Source organism: Scyliorhinus torazame, chromosome 14, assembly GCF_047496885.1.
Source record: "Scyliorhinus torazame isolate Kashiwa2021f chromosome 14, sScyTor2.1, whole genome shotgun sequence".
NCBI classification, from domain to species: domain Eukaryota; kingdom Metazoa; phylum Chordata; class Chondrichthyes; order Carcharhiniformes; family Scyliorhinidae; genus Scyliorhinus; species Scyliorhinus torazame.
In genome coordinates, this window is record NC_092720.1 from 226,817,764 (window position 1) to 226,834,302 (window position 16,539).

At 54.6% G+C, this 16,539-nt stretch overlaps 1 protein-coding gene across 1 annotated transcript in view; it reads left to right on the plus strand.

Moving 5' to 3' along the window:
- The window catches only part of LOC140390593 (galectin-8-like), a 47,159-nt gene that overhangs the window by 738 nt on the left and 29,882 nt on the right, over positions 1-16,539 (plus strand). The window contains exon 2 of the mRNA XM_072475812.1: positions 6,028-6,232. Coding sequence (XP_072331913.1) covers positions 6,028-6,232 — 205 coding nt within the window. The remainder of the gene's footprint in view (positions 1-6,027; positions 6,233-16,539) is intronic.

Consider the following 16,539-nt stretch of genomic DNA (forward strand, 5'->3'; position numbering starts at 1 on the left):
TGAACCCGGCCCCCTCCACCCTCTCAGGCAGCACATTCCAGACCCTCGATTGAACCCGGCCTCCTCCACCCTCTCAGACAGCACATTCCAGACCCTCGATTGAACCCGGCCTCCTCCACCCTCTCAGACAGCACATTCCAGACCCTCGATTGAACCCGGCCTCCTCCACCCCCTCAGACAGCACATTCCAGACCCTCGATTGAACCCGGCCTCCTCCACCCTCTCAGACAGCACATTCCAGACCCTCGATTGAACCCGGCCCCCTCCACCCTCTCAGACAGCACATTCCAGACCCTCGATTGAACCCGGCCCCCTCCACCCTCTCAGACAGCACATTCCAGACCCTCGATTGAACCCGGCCCCCTCCACCCCCTCGGGCAGCACATTCCAGACCCTCGATTGAACCCGGCCTCCTCCACCCTCTCAGACAGCACATTCCAGACCCTCGATTGAACCCGGCCTCCTCCACCCTCTCAGACAGCACATTCCAGACCCTCGATTGAACCCGGCCTCCTCCACCCTCTCAGACAGCACATTCCAGACCCTCGATTGAACCCGGCCCCCTCCACCCTCTCGGGGAGCAGATTCCAGACCCTCGATTGAACCCGGCCTCCTCCACCCTCTCAGACAGCACATTCCAGACCCTCGATTGAACCCGGCCCCCTCCACCCTCTCGGACAGCACATTCCAGACCCTCGATTGAACCCGGCCTCCTCCACCCTCTCAGACAGCACATTCCAGACCCTCGATTGAACCCGGCCTCCTCCACCCTCTCAGACAGCACATTCCAGACCCTCGATTGAACCCGGCCCCCTCCACCCTCTCAGACAGCACATTCCAGACCCTCGATTGAACCCGGCCCCCTCCACCCTCTCAGGCAGCACATTCCAGACCCTCGATTGAACCCGGCCCCCTCCACCGTCTCAGACAGCACATTCCAGACCCTCGATTGAACCCGGCACCCTCCACCCTCTCAGACAGCACATTCCAGACCCTCGATTGAACCCGGCCCCCTCCACACTCTCAGGGAGCACATTCCAGACCCTCGATTGAACCCGGCCCCCTCCACCGTCTCAGACAGCACATTCCAGACCCTCGATTGAACCCGGCCTCCTCCACCCTCTCAGACAGCACATTCCAGACCCTCGATTGAACCCGGCCCCCTCCACCGTCTCAGACAGCACATTCCAGACCCTCGATTGAACCCGGCCTCCTCCACCCTCTCAGACAGCACATTCCAGAACCTCGATTGAACCCGGCCCCCTCCACCCTCTCAGACAGCACATTCCAGACCCTCGATTGAACCCGGCCTCCTCCACCCTCTCAGACAGCACATTCCAGACCCTCGATTGAACCCGGCCTCCTCCACCCTCTCGGACAGCACATTCCAGACCCTCGATTGAACCCGGCCCCCTCCACCCTCTCAGACAGCACATTCCAGACCCTCGATTGAACCCGGCCCCTTCCACCCTCTCGGGGAGCACATTCCAGACCCTCGATTGAACCCGGCCTCCTCCACCCTCTCAGACAGCACATTCCAGACCCTCGATTGAACCCGGCCTCCTCCACCCTCTCAGACAGCACATTCCAGACCCTCGATTGAACCCGGCCTCCTCCACCCTCTCAGACAGCACATTCCAGACCCTCGATTGAACCCGGCCTCCTCCACCCTCTCAGACAGCACATTCCAGACCCTCGATTGAACCCGGCCTCCTCCACCCTCTCAGACAGCACATTCCAGACCCTCGATTGAACCCGGCCCCCTCCACCCTCTCAGACAGCACATTCCAGACCCTCGATTGAACCCGGCCTCCTCCACCCTCTCAGACAGCACATTCCAGACCCTCGATTGAACCCGGCCTCCTCCACCCTCTCAGACAGCACATTCCAGACCCTCGATTGAACCCGGCCTCCTCCACCCTCTCAGACAGCACATTCCAGACCCTCGATTGAACCCGGCCTCCTCCACCCTCTCAGACAGCACATTCCAGACCCTCGATTGAACCCGGCCTCCTCCACCCTCTCTGACAGCACATTCCAGACCCTCGATTGAACCCGGCCTCCTCCACACTCTCAAACAGCACATTCCAGACCCTCGATTGAACCCGGCCTCCTCCACCCTCTCGGGCAGCACATTCCCGACCCTCGATTGAACCCGGCCCCCTCCACCATCTCAGACAGCACATTCCAGACCCTCGATTGAACCCGGCCTCCTCCACCCTCTCAGACAGCACATTCCAGACCCTCGATTGAACCCGGCCTCCTCCACCCTCTCAGACAGCACATTCCAGACCCTCGATTGAACCCGGCCCCCTCCACCCTCTCAGACAGCACATTCCAGACCCTCGATTGAACCCGGCCCCCTCCACCCTCTCAGACAGCACATTCCAGACCCTCGATTGAACCCGGCCTCCTCCACCCTCTCGGGAAGCACATTCCAGACCCTCGATTGAACCCGGACCCCTCCACCCTCTCGGGCAGCACATTCCAGACCCTCGATTGAACCCGGCCTCCTCCACCCTCTCAGACAGCACATTCCAGACCCTCGATTGAACCCGGCCTCCTCCACCCTCTCAGACAGCACATTCCAGACCCTCGATTGAACCCGGCCTCCTCCACCCTCTCAGACAGCACATTCCAGACCCTCGATTGAACCCGGCCTCCTCCACCCTCTCAGACAGCACATTCCAGACCCTCGATTGAACCCGGCCTCCTCCACCCTCTCAGACAGCACATTCCAGACCCTCGATTGAACCCGGCCTCCTCCACCCTCTCTGACAGCACATTCCAGACCCTCGATTGAACCCGGCCTCCTCCACCCTCTCAGACAGCACATTCCAGACCCTCGATTGAACCCGGCCTCCTCCACCCTCTCAGACAGCACATTCCAGACCCTCGATTGAACCCGGCCTCCTCCACCCTCTCAGACAGCACATTCCAGACCCTCGATTGAACCCGGCCCCCTCCACACTCTCGGGGAGCACATTCCAGACCCTCGATTGAACCCGGCCTCCTCCACCCTCTCAGACAGCACATTCCAGACCCTCGATTGAACCCGGCCTCCTCCACCCTCTCAGACAGCACATTCCAGACCCTCGATTGAACCCGGCCTCCTCCACCCTCTCAGACAGCACATTCCAGACCCTCGATTGAACCCGGCCTCCTCCACCCTCTCAGACAGCACATTCCAGACCCTCGATTGAACCCGGCCTCCTCCACCCTCTCAGACAGCACATTCCAGACCCTCGATTGAACCCGGCCCCCTCCACCCTCTCAGACAGCACATTCCAGACCCTCGATTGAACCCGGCCTCCTCCACCCTCTCTGACAGCACATTCCAGACCCTCGATTGAACCCGGCCTCCTCCACCCTCTCAGACAGCACATTCCAGACCCTCGATTGAACCCGGCCTCCTCCACCCTCTCAGACAGCACATTCCAGACCCTCGATTGAACCCGGCCCCCTCCACCCTCTCAGACAGCACATTCCAGACCCTCGATTGAACCCGGCCTCCTCCACCCTCTCAGACAGCACATTCCAGACCCTCGATTGAACCCGGCCTCCTCCACCCTCTCGGGCAGCACATTCCAGACCCTCGATTGAACCCGGCCCCCTCCACCCTCTCAGACAGCACATTCCAGACCCTCGATTGAACCCGGCCTCCTCCACCCTCTCGGGCAGCACATTCCAGATCCTAGCCACTCGCCGGGTGAAACCGGTTCCCCTCGAGTCCCCACTGATTCCTTCACCCATAACCTTCAACCTGTGACCCTCTCGTTCCTGATCCTTCCCCCCCCCGAACGGGAACAATTTCTCCCCAACGACTCTGTCCAACCACCTCGTGAGTTTGACCATCTCGATCCAATCCCCTCCCAGCCTCCTTCTGTCCCAGGGGAACATTCCCAACCCTCTCCAATCTCTCCTCATCACTGACGTTTCTCATCCCTGGATCGTTTCCTGTAATCCTCTCCTGCTCTCTCTGCAATGTGTTCCCAGCCTTTCTATAGTGTGACCCAGAACTGGTCACAGTTAGGTTAGCGATGAGGGAGTGCCGCACTGTCAGAGGGTCAGTACTGAGGGAGTGCCGCACTGTCAGAGGGTCAGTACTGAGGGAGTGCCGCACTGTCAGAGGGTCAGTACTGAGGGAATGCCGCACTGTCAGAGGGTCAATACTGAGGGAGTGCTGCACTGTCAGAGGGTCAGTACTGAGGGAGTGCTGCACTGTCAGAGGGTCAGTACTGAGGGAGTGCCGCACTGTCAGAGGGTCAATACTGAGGGAGTGCGGCACTGTCAGAGGGTCAGTACTGAGGGAGTGCCGCACTGTCAGAGGGTCAGTACTGAGGGAGTGCCGCACTGTCAGAGGGTCAGTACTGAGGGAGTGCCGCACTGTCAGAGGGTCAGTACTGAGGGAGTGCCGCACTGTCAGAGGGTCAGTACTGAGGGAATGCCGCACTGTCAGAGGGTCAATACTGAGGGAGTGCTGCACTGTCAGAGGGTCAGTACTGAGGGAGTGCTGCACTGTCAGAGGGTCAGTACTGAGGGAGTGCCGCACTGTCAGAGGGTCAGTACTGAGGGAGTGCGGCACTGTCAGAGGGTCAGTACTGAGGGAGTGCCGCACTGTCAGAGGGTCAGTACTGAGGGAGTGCCGCACTGTCAGAGGGTCAGTACTGAGGGAGTGCCGCACTGTCAGAGGGTCAGTACTGAGGGAGTGCCGCACTGTCAGAGGGTCAGTACTGAGGGAGTGCCGCACTGTCAGAGGGTCAGAACTGACGGAGTGCCGCACTGTCAGAGGGTGAGTACAGAGGGAGTGCCGCACTGTCAGAGGGTCAGTACTGAGGGAGTGCCGCACTGTCAGAGGGTCAGTACTGAGGGAGTGCTGCACTGTCAGAGGGTCAGCACTGAGGGAGTGCCGCACTGTCAGAGGGTCAGTACTGAGGGAGTGCTGCACTGTCAGAGGGTCAGTTCTGAGGGAGTGCCGCACTGTCAGAGGGTCAGTACTGAGGGAGTGCTGCGCTGTCAGAGGGTCAGTACTGAGGGAGTGCTGCACTGTCAGAGGGTCAGTACTGAGGGAGTGCCGCACTGTCAGAGGGTCAGTACTGAGGGAGTGCCGCACTGTCAGAGGGTCAGTACTGAGGGAGTGACGCACTGTCAGAGGGTCAGTACTGAGGGAGTGCTGCACTGTCAGAGAGTCAGTACTGAGGGAGTGCCGCACTGTCAGAGGGTCAGTACTGAGGGAGTGCCGCACTGTCAGAGGGTCAGTACTGAGGGAGTGACGCACTGTCAGAGGGTCAGTACTGAGGGAGTGCTGCACTGTCAGAGAGTCAGTACTGAGGGAGTGCCGCACTGTCAGAGGGTCAGTACTGAGGGAGTGCCGCACTGTCAGAGGGTCAGTACTGAGAGAGTGCCGCACTGTTAGAGGGTCAGTGCTGAGGGAGTGCTGCACTGTCAGAGGGTCAGTACTGAGAGAGTGCCGCACTGTCAGAGGGTCAGTACTGAGGGAGTGCCGCACTGTCAGAGGGTCAGTACTGAGGGAGTGCTGCACTGTTAGAGGGTCAGTGCTGAGGGAGTGCTGCACTGTCAGAGGGTCAGTACTGAGAGAGTGCCGCACTGTCAGAGGGTCAGTACTGAGGGAGTGCTGCTCTGTCAGAGGGTCAGTACTGAGGGAGTGCCGCACTGTCAGAGGGTCAGTACTGAGGGAGTGCCGCACTGTCAGAGGGTCAGTACTGAGGGAGTGCCGCACTGCCAGAGGGTCAGTGCTGAGGGAGTGCTGCACTGTCAGAGGGTCAGTACTGAGGGAGTGCCGCACTGTCAGAGGGTCAGTACTGAGGGAGTGCCGCACTGCCAGAGGGTCAGTACTGAGGGAGTGCCGCACTGCCAGAGGGTCAGTACTGAGGGAGTGCCGCACTGCCAGAGGGTCAGTACTGAGGGAGTGCCGCACTGCCAGAGGGTCAGCTCCTTTCTGTTACTGTGGTGTCCTCCAGCTGATGGAATGAAAACTATTTTTAACTTTTGTCTTTGTTTTTGTAGTTTTGTCATTAACTTTCAGAAGGGTGAAAATGCCGAATCGATTGCGTTCCACTTTGCTCCCTGTTTTGATGGGGGAAAGGAGAGAGTGGTCTATAGCTCCAAGAAGGAAAAGAATTGGGCTCCCATGGCGGATAAATGTGGCGCACTCGACATGAGAGGGAAAAGTTTCAAACTCACTTTCTTTTTCTGGAAGAATTGTTATCAGGTAATGTCGGTCACCTCCGCTGTAACCGTCAGACCGAGGCATTGCGTTTCAAAACAGGCTGGGAAATTATTGCAGGGTCTGGCGCTGGGTGTGGATCCTCCACTCTCTCGCACTGGGTGGTTAGAGACAGCTGGTTAAGTCAGGGTGACTCCGCATGGTCAAAACTGCCGCCCCTCAGCACTCGCCACCCTGAGTCACCCAGCTCGCTCGGTTAGTCTGTCCTGTCCAATGTGTTGAACTGTGCATTGCACGGGTCAGATTGGTAATTAATATGCCTGAATAATGATAATCTTTATCATTGTCACAAGTAGGCTTACATTATCATCTCGTCGCCACACTCCAGCGCCTGTTCGGGTACACGGACGGAGAATTCAGAATGTCCGATTCACCTAACAGCACGTCTTTCGGGACTTGGGGAGGCACGGTAGCACAGTGGTTAGCACTGTGACTTCGCAGCACCAGGGTCCCAGGTTCGATTCCCGGCTTGGGTCACTGTCTGTGCGGAGCATGCACGTTCTCCCCGTGTCTGCGTGGGTTTCCTCCGGGTGCTCCGGTTTCCTCACACAGTCCAAAGATGTTAAATTGTCCCTTAGTGTCCAGGGATGTGCAGGTTAGGTGGATTGGCCGTGATAAATTGTCCCTTAGTGTCCAGGGATGTACAGGTTAGGTGGATTGGCCGTGTTAAATTGCCCCTTAGTGTCCAGGGATGTACAGGTTAGGTGGATTGGCCGTGATAAATTGTCCCTTAGTGTCCAGGGATGTACAGGTTAGGTGGATTGGCCGTGATAAATTGTCCCTTAGTGTCCAGGGATGTACAGGTTAGGTGGATTGGCTGTGATAAATTGTCCCTTAGTTTCCAGGGATGTACAGGTTAGGTGGATTGGCTGTGATAAATTGTCCTTTAGTGTCCGGGGATGTGCAGGTTAGGTGGATTGGCCGTGTTAAATTGTCCCTTAGTGTCCAGGGATGTGCAGGTTAGGTGGATTGGCCGTGTTAAATTGTCCCTTAGTGTCCAGGGATGTGCAGGTTAGGTGGATTGGCCGTGATAGATTGTCCCTTAGTGTCCAGGGATGTACAGGTTAGGTGGATTGGCTGTGATAAATTGTCCCTTAGTGTCCAGGGATGTGCAGGTTAGGTGGATTGACCGTGATAAATTGTCCCTTAGTGTCCAGGGATGTACATGTTAGGTGGATTGGCCGTGTTAAATTGTCCCTTAGTGTCCAGGGATGTACAGGTTAGGTGGATTGACCGTGATAAATTGTCCCTTACTGTCCAGGGATGTACAGGTTAGGTGGATTGACCGTGATAAATTGTCCCTTAGTGTCCAGGGATGTACAGGTTAGGTGGATTCGCCGTGATAAATTGTCCCTTAGTGTCCAGGGATGTGCAGGTTAGGTGGATTGGCCGTGTTAAATTGTCCCTTAGTGTCCAGGGATGTACAGGTTAGGTGGATTGGCCGTGTTAAATTGTCCCTTAGTGTCCAGGGATGTGCAGGTTAGGTGGATTGGCCGTGTTAAATTGTCCCTTAGTGTCCAGGGATGTACAGGTTAGGTGGATTGGCCGTGTTAAATTGTCCCTTAGTGTCCAGGGATGTACAGGTTAGGTGGATTGGCCGTGTTAAATTGTCCCTTAGTGTCCAGGGATGTGCAGGTTAGGTGGATTGACCGTGATAAATTGTCCCTTAGTGTCCAGGGATGTACAGGTTAGGTGGATTGACCGTGATAAATTGTCCCTTAGTGTCCAGGGATGTACAGGTTAGGTGGATTCGCCGTGATAAATTGTCCCTCAGTGCCCAGGGATGTACAGGTTAGGTGGATTGGCCGTGTTAAATTGTCCCTTAGTGTCCAGGGATGTACAGGTTAGGTGGATTGGCCGTGATAAATTGTCCCTTAGTGTCCAGGGATGTGCAGGTTAGGTGGATTGACCGTGTTAAATTGTCCCTTAGTGTCCAGGGATGTACAGGTTAGGTGGATTGGCCATGTTAAATTGTCCCTTAGTGTCCAGGGATGTACAGGTTAGGTGGATTGACCATGTTAAATTGTCCCTTAGTGTCCAGGGATGTACAGGTTAGGTGGATTGACCGTGATAAATTGTCCCTTAGTGTCCAGGGATGTACAGGTTAGGTGGATTGGCCGTGTTAAATTGTCCCTTAGTGTCCAGGGATGTGCAGGTTAGGTGGATTGACCGTGATAAATTGTCCCTTAGTGTCCAGGGATGTGCAGGTTAGGTGGATTGACCGTGATAAATTGTCCCTTAGTGTCCAGGGATGTGCAGGTTAGGTGGATTGACCGTGTTAAATTGTCCCTTAGTGTCCAGGGATATACAGGTTAGGTGGATTGACCGTGTTAAATTGTCCCTTAGTGTCCAGGGATATACAGGTTAGGTGGATTGACCGTGATAAATTGTCCCTTAGTGTCCAGGGATGTACAGATTAGGTGGATTGACCGTGTTAAATTGTCCCTTAGTGTCCAGGGATGTGCAGGTTAGGTGGATTGACCGTGATAAATTGTCCCTTAGTGTCCAGGGATATACAGGTTAGGTGGATTGGCCGTGATAAATTGTCCCTTAGTGTCCAGGGATGTACAGGTTAGGTGGATTGGCTGTGATAAATTGTCCCTTAGTGTCCAGGGATGTACAGGTTAGGTGGATTGACCGTGATAAATTGTCCCTTAGTGTCCAGGGATATACAGGTTAGGTGGATTGGCCGTGATAAATTGTCCCTTAGTGTCCAGGGATGTACAGGTTAGGTGGATTGGCTGTGATAAATTGTCCCTTAGTGTCCAGGGATGTACAGGTTAGGTGGATTGACCATGTTAAATTGTCCCTTAGTGTCCAGGGATGTGCAGGTTAGGTGGATTGGCCGTGATAAATTGTCCCTTAGTGTCCAGGGATGTAAGGTTAGGTGGATTGGCCGTGTTAAATTGCCCCTTAGTGTCCAGGGATGTACAGGTTAGGTGGATTGACCGTGATAAATCGTCCCTTAGTGTCCAGGGATGTAGAGGTTAGGTGGATTGGCCGTGTTAAATTGCCCCTTAGTGTCCAGGGATGTACAGGTTAGGTGGATTGACCGTGTTAAATTGTCCCTTAGTGTCCAGGGATGTGCACGTTAGGTGGATTGACCGTGTTAAATTGTCCCTTAGTGTCCAGGGATGTACAGGTTAGGTGGATTGGCCGTGTTGAATTGTCCCTTAGTGTCCAGGGATGTACAGGTTAGGTGGATTGGCCGTGATAAATTGTCCCTTAGTGTCCAGGGATGTACAGGTTAGGTGGATTGGCTGTGATAAATTGTTCCTTAGTGTCCAGGGATGTACAGGTTAGGTGGATTGGCCGTGATAAATTGTCCCTTAGTGTCCAGGGATGTACAGGTTAGGTGGATTGACCGTGTTAAATTGCCCCTTAGTGTCCAGGGATGTGCAGGTTAGGTGGATTGGCTGTGATAAATTGTCCCTTAGTGTCCAGGGATGTACAGGTTAGGTGGATTGGCTGTGATAAATTGTTCCTTAGTGTCCAGGGATGTACCGGTTAGGTGGATTGGCCGTGATGAATTGTCCCTTAGTGTCCAGGGATGTACAGGTTAGGTGGATTGACCGTGATAAATTGTCCCTTAGTGTCCAGGGATGTACAGGTTAGGTGGATTGACCGTGTTAAATTGTCCCTTAGTGTCCAGGGATGTGCAGGTTAGGTGGATTGACCGTCTTAAATTGCCCCTTAGTGTCCAGGGATGTACAGGTTAGGTGGATTGACCGTGTTAAATTGCCCCTTAGTGTCCAGGGATGTACAGGTTAGGAGGATTGGCCATGATAAATTGTCCCTTAGTGTCCATGGGTGTGCAGGTTAGGTGGATTGACCGTGTTAAATTGTCCCTTAGTGTCCATGGATGTACAGGTTTGGTGGATTGGACGTGATAAATTGTCCCTTAGTGTCCAGGGATGTACAGGTTAGTTGGATTGGCCGTGATAAATTGTCCCTTAGTGTCCAGGGATGTGCAGGTTAGGTGGATTGACCGTGTTAAATTGTCCCTTAGTGTCCAGGGATGTACAGGTTAGGTGGATTGGCCGTGATAAATTGTCCCTTAGTGTCCAGGGATGTACAGGTTAGTTGGATTGACCATGTTAAATTGTCCCTTAGTGTCCAGGGATGTACAGGTTAGGTGGATTGGCCGTGTTAAATTGTCCCTTAGTGTCCAGGGATGTACAGGTTAGGTGGATTGGCCGTGTTAAATTGTCCCTTAGTGTCCAGGGATGTACAGGTTAGGTGGACTGCTCGTGATAAATTGTCCCTTAGTGTCCAGGGATGTACAGGTTAGGTGGATTGACCGTGATAAATTGTCCCTTAGTGTCCAGGGATGTACAGGTTAGGTGGATTGGCCCTGTTAAATTGTCCCTTAGTGTCCAGGGATGTACAGGTTTGGTGGACTGGCCGTGATAAATTGTCCCTTAGTGTCCAGGGACGTGCAGGTTAGGAGGATTGGCCGTGTTAAATTGCCCCTTAGTGTCCAGGGATGTACAGGTTAGGTGGATTGACCGTGATAAATTGTCCCTTAGTGTCCAGGGATGTACAGGTTAGGTGGATTGGCCGTGTTAAATTGCCCCTTAGTGTCCAGGGATGTACAGGTTAGGTGGATTGACCGTGATAAATTGTCCCTTAGTGTCCAGGGATGTACAGGTTAGGTGGATTGGCTGTGTCTCTCTGGGGAACAGCTCTGTGTCTCTCTGGGGTACAGCTCTGTGTCTCTCTGGGGTAACACTCTGCGTCTCTGGGGTACAGCTCTGTCTCTCTGGGGTACAGCTCTGTGCGTATCTGGTGTACAGTTCTGTGTCTCTCTGGGGTACAGCTCTGTGTCTCTCTGGGGCACAGCTCTGTGTCTCTCTAGGGTACAGCTCTGTGTCTCTCTGGGGTACAGCTCTGTGTCTCTCACTGGGGTACAGCTCTGTCTCTCTGGGGTACAGCTCTCTCTCTGTGGGGTACAGCTCTGTGTCTCTGTGGGGTACAGCTCTGTCTCTCTGGGGTACAGCTCTGTGTCTCTCTGGGGTACAGCACTGTGTCTCTCTGGGGTACAGCTCTGTGTCTCTTTCTGGGGTACAGATCTGTCTCTCTGGGGTACAGCTCTGTGTCTCTCTGGGGTACAGCTCTGTGTCTCTCTGTGGTACAGCTCTGTGTCTCTCTGGGGTACAGCGCTGTGTCTCTCTGGGGTACAGCTCTGTGTCTCTCTCTGGAGTACAGATCTGTCTCTCTGGGGTACAGCTCTGTGTCTCTCTGGGGTACAGCTCTGTGTCTCTGGGGTACAGCTCTGTGTCTCTGTGGGGTACAGCTCTGTCTCTCTGGAGTACAGCTCTGTGTCTCTCTGGGGTATAGCTCTGTCTCTCTGGGGTACAGCTCTGTCTCTCTGGGGTACAGCTCTGTGTCTCTCTGGGGTAAAGCTCTGCCTCTCTGGGGTACAGCTCTGTGTCTCTCTGGGGTACAGCTCTGTGTGTATCTGGGGTACAGCTCTGTATCTCTGGGGTACAGCTCTGTGTCTCTGGGGTACAGCTCTGTGTCTCTCTGGGGTACAGCTCTGTATCTCTGGGGCACAGCTCTGTGTCTCTCTGGGGTACAGCTCTGTGTCTCTGGGGTACAGCTCTGTGTCTCTCTGGGGTACAGCTCTGTCTCTCTGGGGTACAGCTCTGTGTCTCTCGGGGGTACAGCTCTGTGTCTCTCTGGGGTACAGCTCTGTCCCTCTGGGGCACAGCTCTGTGTCTCTGGCGTACAGCTCTGTGTCTCTCTGGGGTACAGCTCTGTATCTCTGGGGTACAGCTCTGTGTCTCTCTGGGGTACAGCTCTGTGTCTTTGGGGTACAGCTCTGTCTCTCGGGGGTACAGCTCTGTGTCTCTCTGGGGTACAGCTCTGTGTGTATCTGGGGTACAGCTCTGTCTCTCTGGGGTACAGCTCTGTGTCTCTCTGGGGTACAGCTCTGTGTCTCTGGGGTACAGCTCTGTGTCTCTCTGGGGTACAGCTCTGTCTCTCTGGGGTACAGCTCTGTGTCTCTGGGGTACAGCTCTGTGTCTCTCTGGGGTACAGCTCTGTGTGTATCTGGGGTACAGCTCTGTCTCTCTGGGGTACAGCTCTGTCTCTCTGGGGTACAGCTCTGTGTCTCTCTGGGGTACAGCTCTGTGTGTATCTGGGGTACAGCTCTGTCTCTCTGGGGTACAGCTCTGTGACTCTCTGGGGTACAGCTCTGTGTCTCTGGGGTACAGCTCTGTGTCTCTCGGGGGTACAGCTCTGTCTCTCTGGGGTACCGCTCTGTCTCTCTGGGGTACAGCTCTGTGACTCTCGGGGGTACTGCTATGTGTCTCTCGGGGGTACAGCTCTGTGTCTCTGGGGTACAGCTCTGTGTCTCTCTGGGGTACAGCTCTGTGTCTCTCTGGGGTACAGCTCTGTGTGTATCTGGGGTACAGCTCTGTCTCTCTGGGGTACAGCTCTGTGACTCTCTGGGGTACAGCTCTGTCTCTCTGGGGTACAGCTCTGTGTCTCTCGGGGGTACAGCTCTGTCTCTCTGGGGTACCGCTCTGTCTCTCTGGGGTACAGCTCTGTGACTCTCGGGGGTACTGCTATGTGTCTCTCGGGGGTACAGCTCTGTGTCTCTGGGGTACAGCTCTGTGTCTCTCTGGGGTACAGCTCTGTGTCTCTCTGGGGTACAGCTCTGTCTCTCTGGGGTATGTGGTGTTGGGTGTTCTGACACACAGATGAGCCAACACGGTTGTATATGGTACAACGCTATTTTATTCAAACTTACTATGTACAGTTTTGTCTTTGCACTCTGCACGTGGGGGGCTCCCTGCTTGTGATGTTGTAACAGCTCTTCTCTGTTTCTTTATCCCCAGACCTACTGACCCCCAGGTGTCGTGCTCGTGCTTTTTATGTGGTTGGTGTTCTTGTCTGTGATTGGTTGTGGTGTTGTGTGCTCTGATTTGCCTGTTAGTGTGTCCATCATGATGTGTGTGTTTGAATATCATGACATCCCCCCTTTTTACAAAGATATGTGCCTACGTGGTAATAAATATGATCGTGTCGTGAGTGCATCTAAGAGTGTGTGTGTGTCGTGTGCAGCATGTGCATATGACGGAACTATGTACATGGGGCGATGTCGGGTGCGTCACATGAACCAAGTTGTACCATAACAGAACATGAATGCGAACGAGAGAAGAAGAAAAAAAAACTTGAACAGTTGTCCAGTCAGACGACATCTGGAACGATAAACAACAACAGGTTATCATGTAAAATTGTGCAACTTGTTAAACATATGAACGGTATTATAAGTCCAGTCTAATGGGCTTGCGACGAGTTCGGGTTGACCGTCAGGGTGGCACACCACTCATCGGCTGGATTGATGGCATTGACCTTGTTGACATCAATGACGGAAACTCGGAAGGCATCCTGGTCATCTGCATCACTTAACTGGAAGTCTTGATGCGTGGGCTGGACGGTCCTGACTTGTCTGCGAGATTGTCGAGGATGCGCCGGATCCATGGGTTGAGCCGAACGACAGTGGGCTGCGTAGTGGCCCATCTTGCCACATCTGAGGCACTGTCGGTTTTTTGCAGGACGTTGCCCTTTTAAATGTAGAGCTCCACAATTGCCGCACGTCATGACGTCACGGCGTTCGTTGCGCCACTGCGCATGCGCAGTGCGATCTTGCGGTGGGCGCGCCTGCGCAGTGCGTCCCTCGTTGTGGCCGTTATTTTTGGCGCGCACCAGCGCGGGAGACCGCGAAAAGCACGGGAAGCGGCCGCTGTCGTCCGGGCCGTGGGTCGGGAAGTAATCGACGGCCTGGATGCGTTCGACGTCGTGGGCGGCCTGGCTTGCCGATTCGACGGCTGGGGACCCCCTCCGTGCCAACTCGGACGCCTGAAATCGGGCAAAACGGCAGGTAGCATTTTCGTGGAGGACACAGGCTTCCACAGCAGACGCTAAGGTGAGGCTTTTCATTTTAAGAAGCTGCAGGCGTAGGCCACTAGAGGCAACGCCAATAACAATCTGGTCCCTGATCATGGACTCTGTGGTGGTGCCGTAACCGCAGGACTGCGCTAGAATCCGGAGGTGCGTCAAGAAGGGTTGAAAAAGCTCCTCCTTACCTTGCAGGCGTTGCTGAAAGAGGTATCTTTCAAAACTTTCATTTACTTCAACTTGAAAGTGCTGGTCCAGTTTGAGGATGACCGTGTCATATTTGGATTGGTTTTCGCCTTCTTCGAACACCAGTGAGTTGAAGACGTCGGTGGCGTGCTGACCTGCGTAGAAGAGGAGCATTGCAATCTTCGTGTCATCCGAGGCACTCTGTTTTTTTGGTGGCACGGATGTACAGGTCAAATCGCTGCCTGAAGAGCTTCCAATTGGTACCAAGGTTCCCCGCGACTTGCAACGGCTGCGGTTTGTCGGTGCGGTCCATGTCCAGAATGGCAGGTTAGTTGGCAGGTATCGATCCACTCCTGTACCATGTGGTGTTGGGTGTTCTGACACACAGATGAGCCAACACGGTTGTATATGGTACAACGCTATTTTATTTAAACTTACTATGTACAGTTTTGTCTTGACACTCTGCACGTGGGGGTTCCCTGCTTGTGATGTTGTAACAGCTCTTCTCCGTGTCTTTGTCCCCAGACCTACTGACCACCAGGTGTCGTGCTCGTGCTTTTTATGTGGTTGGTGTTCTTGTCTGTGATTGGTTGTGGTGTTGTGTGCTCTGATTTGCCTGTTGGTGTGTCCATCATGATGTGTGTGTTTGAATATCATGACAGGGTACTGCTCTGTGTCTCTCTGGGGTACAGCTCTGTTTCTCTGGGGTATAGCTCTGTGTCTCTCGGGGGTACAGCTCTGTGTCTCTGGGGTACAGCTCTGTGTCTCTCAGGGGTACAGCTCTGTCTCTCTGGGGTACAGCTCTGTCTCTCTGGGGTACAGCTCTGTGTCTCTCTGGGGTACAGCTCTGTGTCTCTGGGGTACAGCTCTGTGTCTCTCTGGGGTACAGCTCTGTGTCTCTCCGGGGTACAGCTCTGTGTCTCTGGGGTACAGATCTGTGTCTCTCTGGGGTACAGCTCTGTTTCTCTGGGGTACAGCTCTGTGTCTCTCTGGGGTACAGCTCTGTTTCTCTGGGGTACAGCTCTGTGTCTCTCGGGGGTACAGCTCTGTCTCTCGGGGGTACAGCTCTGTGTCTCTCTGGGGTACAGCTCTGTCTCTCTGGGGTACAGCTCTGTGTCTCTCTGGGGTACAGCTATGTTTCTCTGGGGTACAGCTCTGTGTCTCTCTGGGGTACAGATCTGTCTCTCTGGGGTACAGCTCTGTGTCTCTCGGGGGTACAGCTCTGTCTCTCGGGGGTACAGCTCTGTGTCTCTCTGGGGTACAGCTCTGTCTCTCTGGGGTACAGCTCTGTGTCTCTGGGGTACAGCTCTGTGTCTCTCTGGGGTACAGCTCTGACTCTCGGGGGTACAGCTCTGTGTCTCTCTGGGGTACAGCTCTGTCTCTCTGGGGTACAGCTCTGTGTCTCTCGGGGGTACAGCTCTGTGTCTCTCTGGGGCACAGCTCTGTGTCTCTCGGGGGTACAGCTCTGTGTCTCTCGGGGGTACTGCTATGTGTCTCTCGGGGGTACAGCTCTGTCTCTCTGGGGTACAGCTCTGTGTGTATCTGGGGTACAGCTCTGTGTCTCTCTGGGGTACAGCTCTGTCTCTCTGGGGTACAGCTCTGTGTCTCTGTGGGGTACATCTCTGTGTCTCTCTGGGGTACAGCTCTGTGTCTCTCGGGGGTACAGCTCTGTCTCTCGGGGGTACAGCTCTGTGTCTCTCTGGGGTACAGCTCTGTCTCTCTGGGGTACAGCTCTGTGTCTCTGGGGTACAGCTCTGTGTCTCTCTGGGGTGCAGCTCTGACTCTCGGGGGTACAGCTCTGTGTCTCTCTGGGGTACAGCTCTGTCTCTCTGGGGTACAGCTCTGTGTCTCTCGGGGGTACAGCTCTGTGTCTCTCTGGGGCACAGCTCTGTGTCTCTCGGGGGTACAGCTCTGTGTCTCTCGGGGGTACTGCTATGTGTCTCTCGGGGGTACAGCTCTGTGTCTCTGGGGTACAGCTCTGTGTGTATCTGGGGTACAGCTCTGTGTCTCTCTGGGGTACAGCTCTGTCTCTCTGGGGTACAGCTCTGTGTCTCTGTGGGGTACATCTCTGTGTCTCTCTGGGGTACAGCTCTGTGTCTCTGGGGTACAGCTCTGTGTCTCTGGGGTACAGCTCTGTGTCTCTCTGGGGTACAGCTCTCTGTCTCTCTGGGGTACAGCTCTGTGTCTCTCTGGGGTAC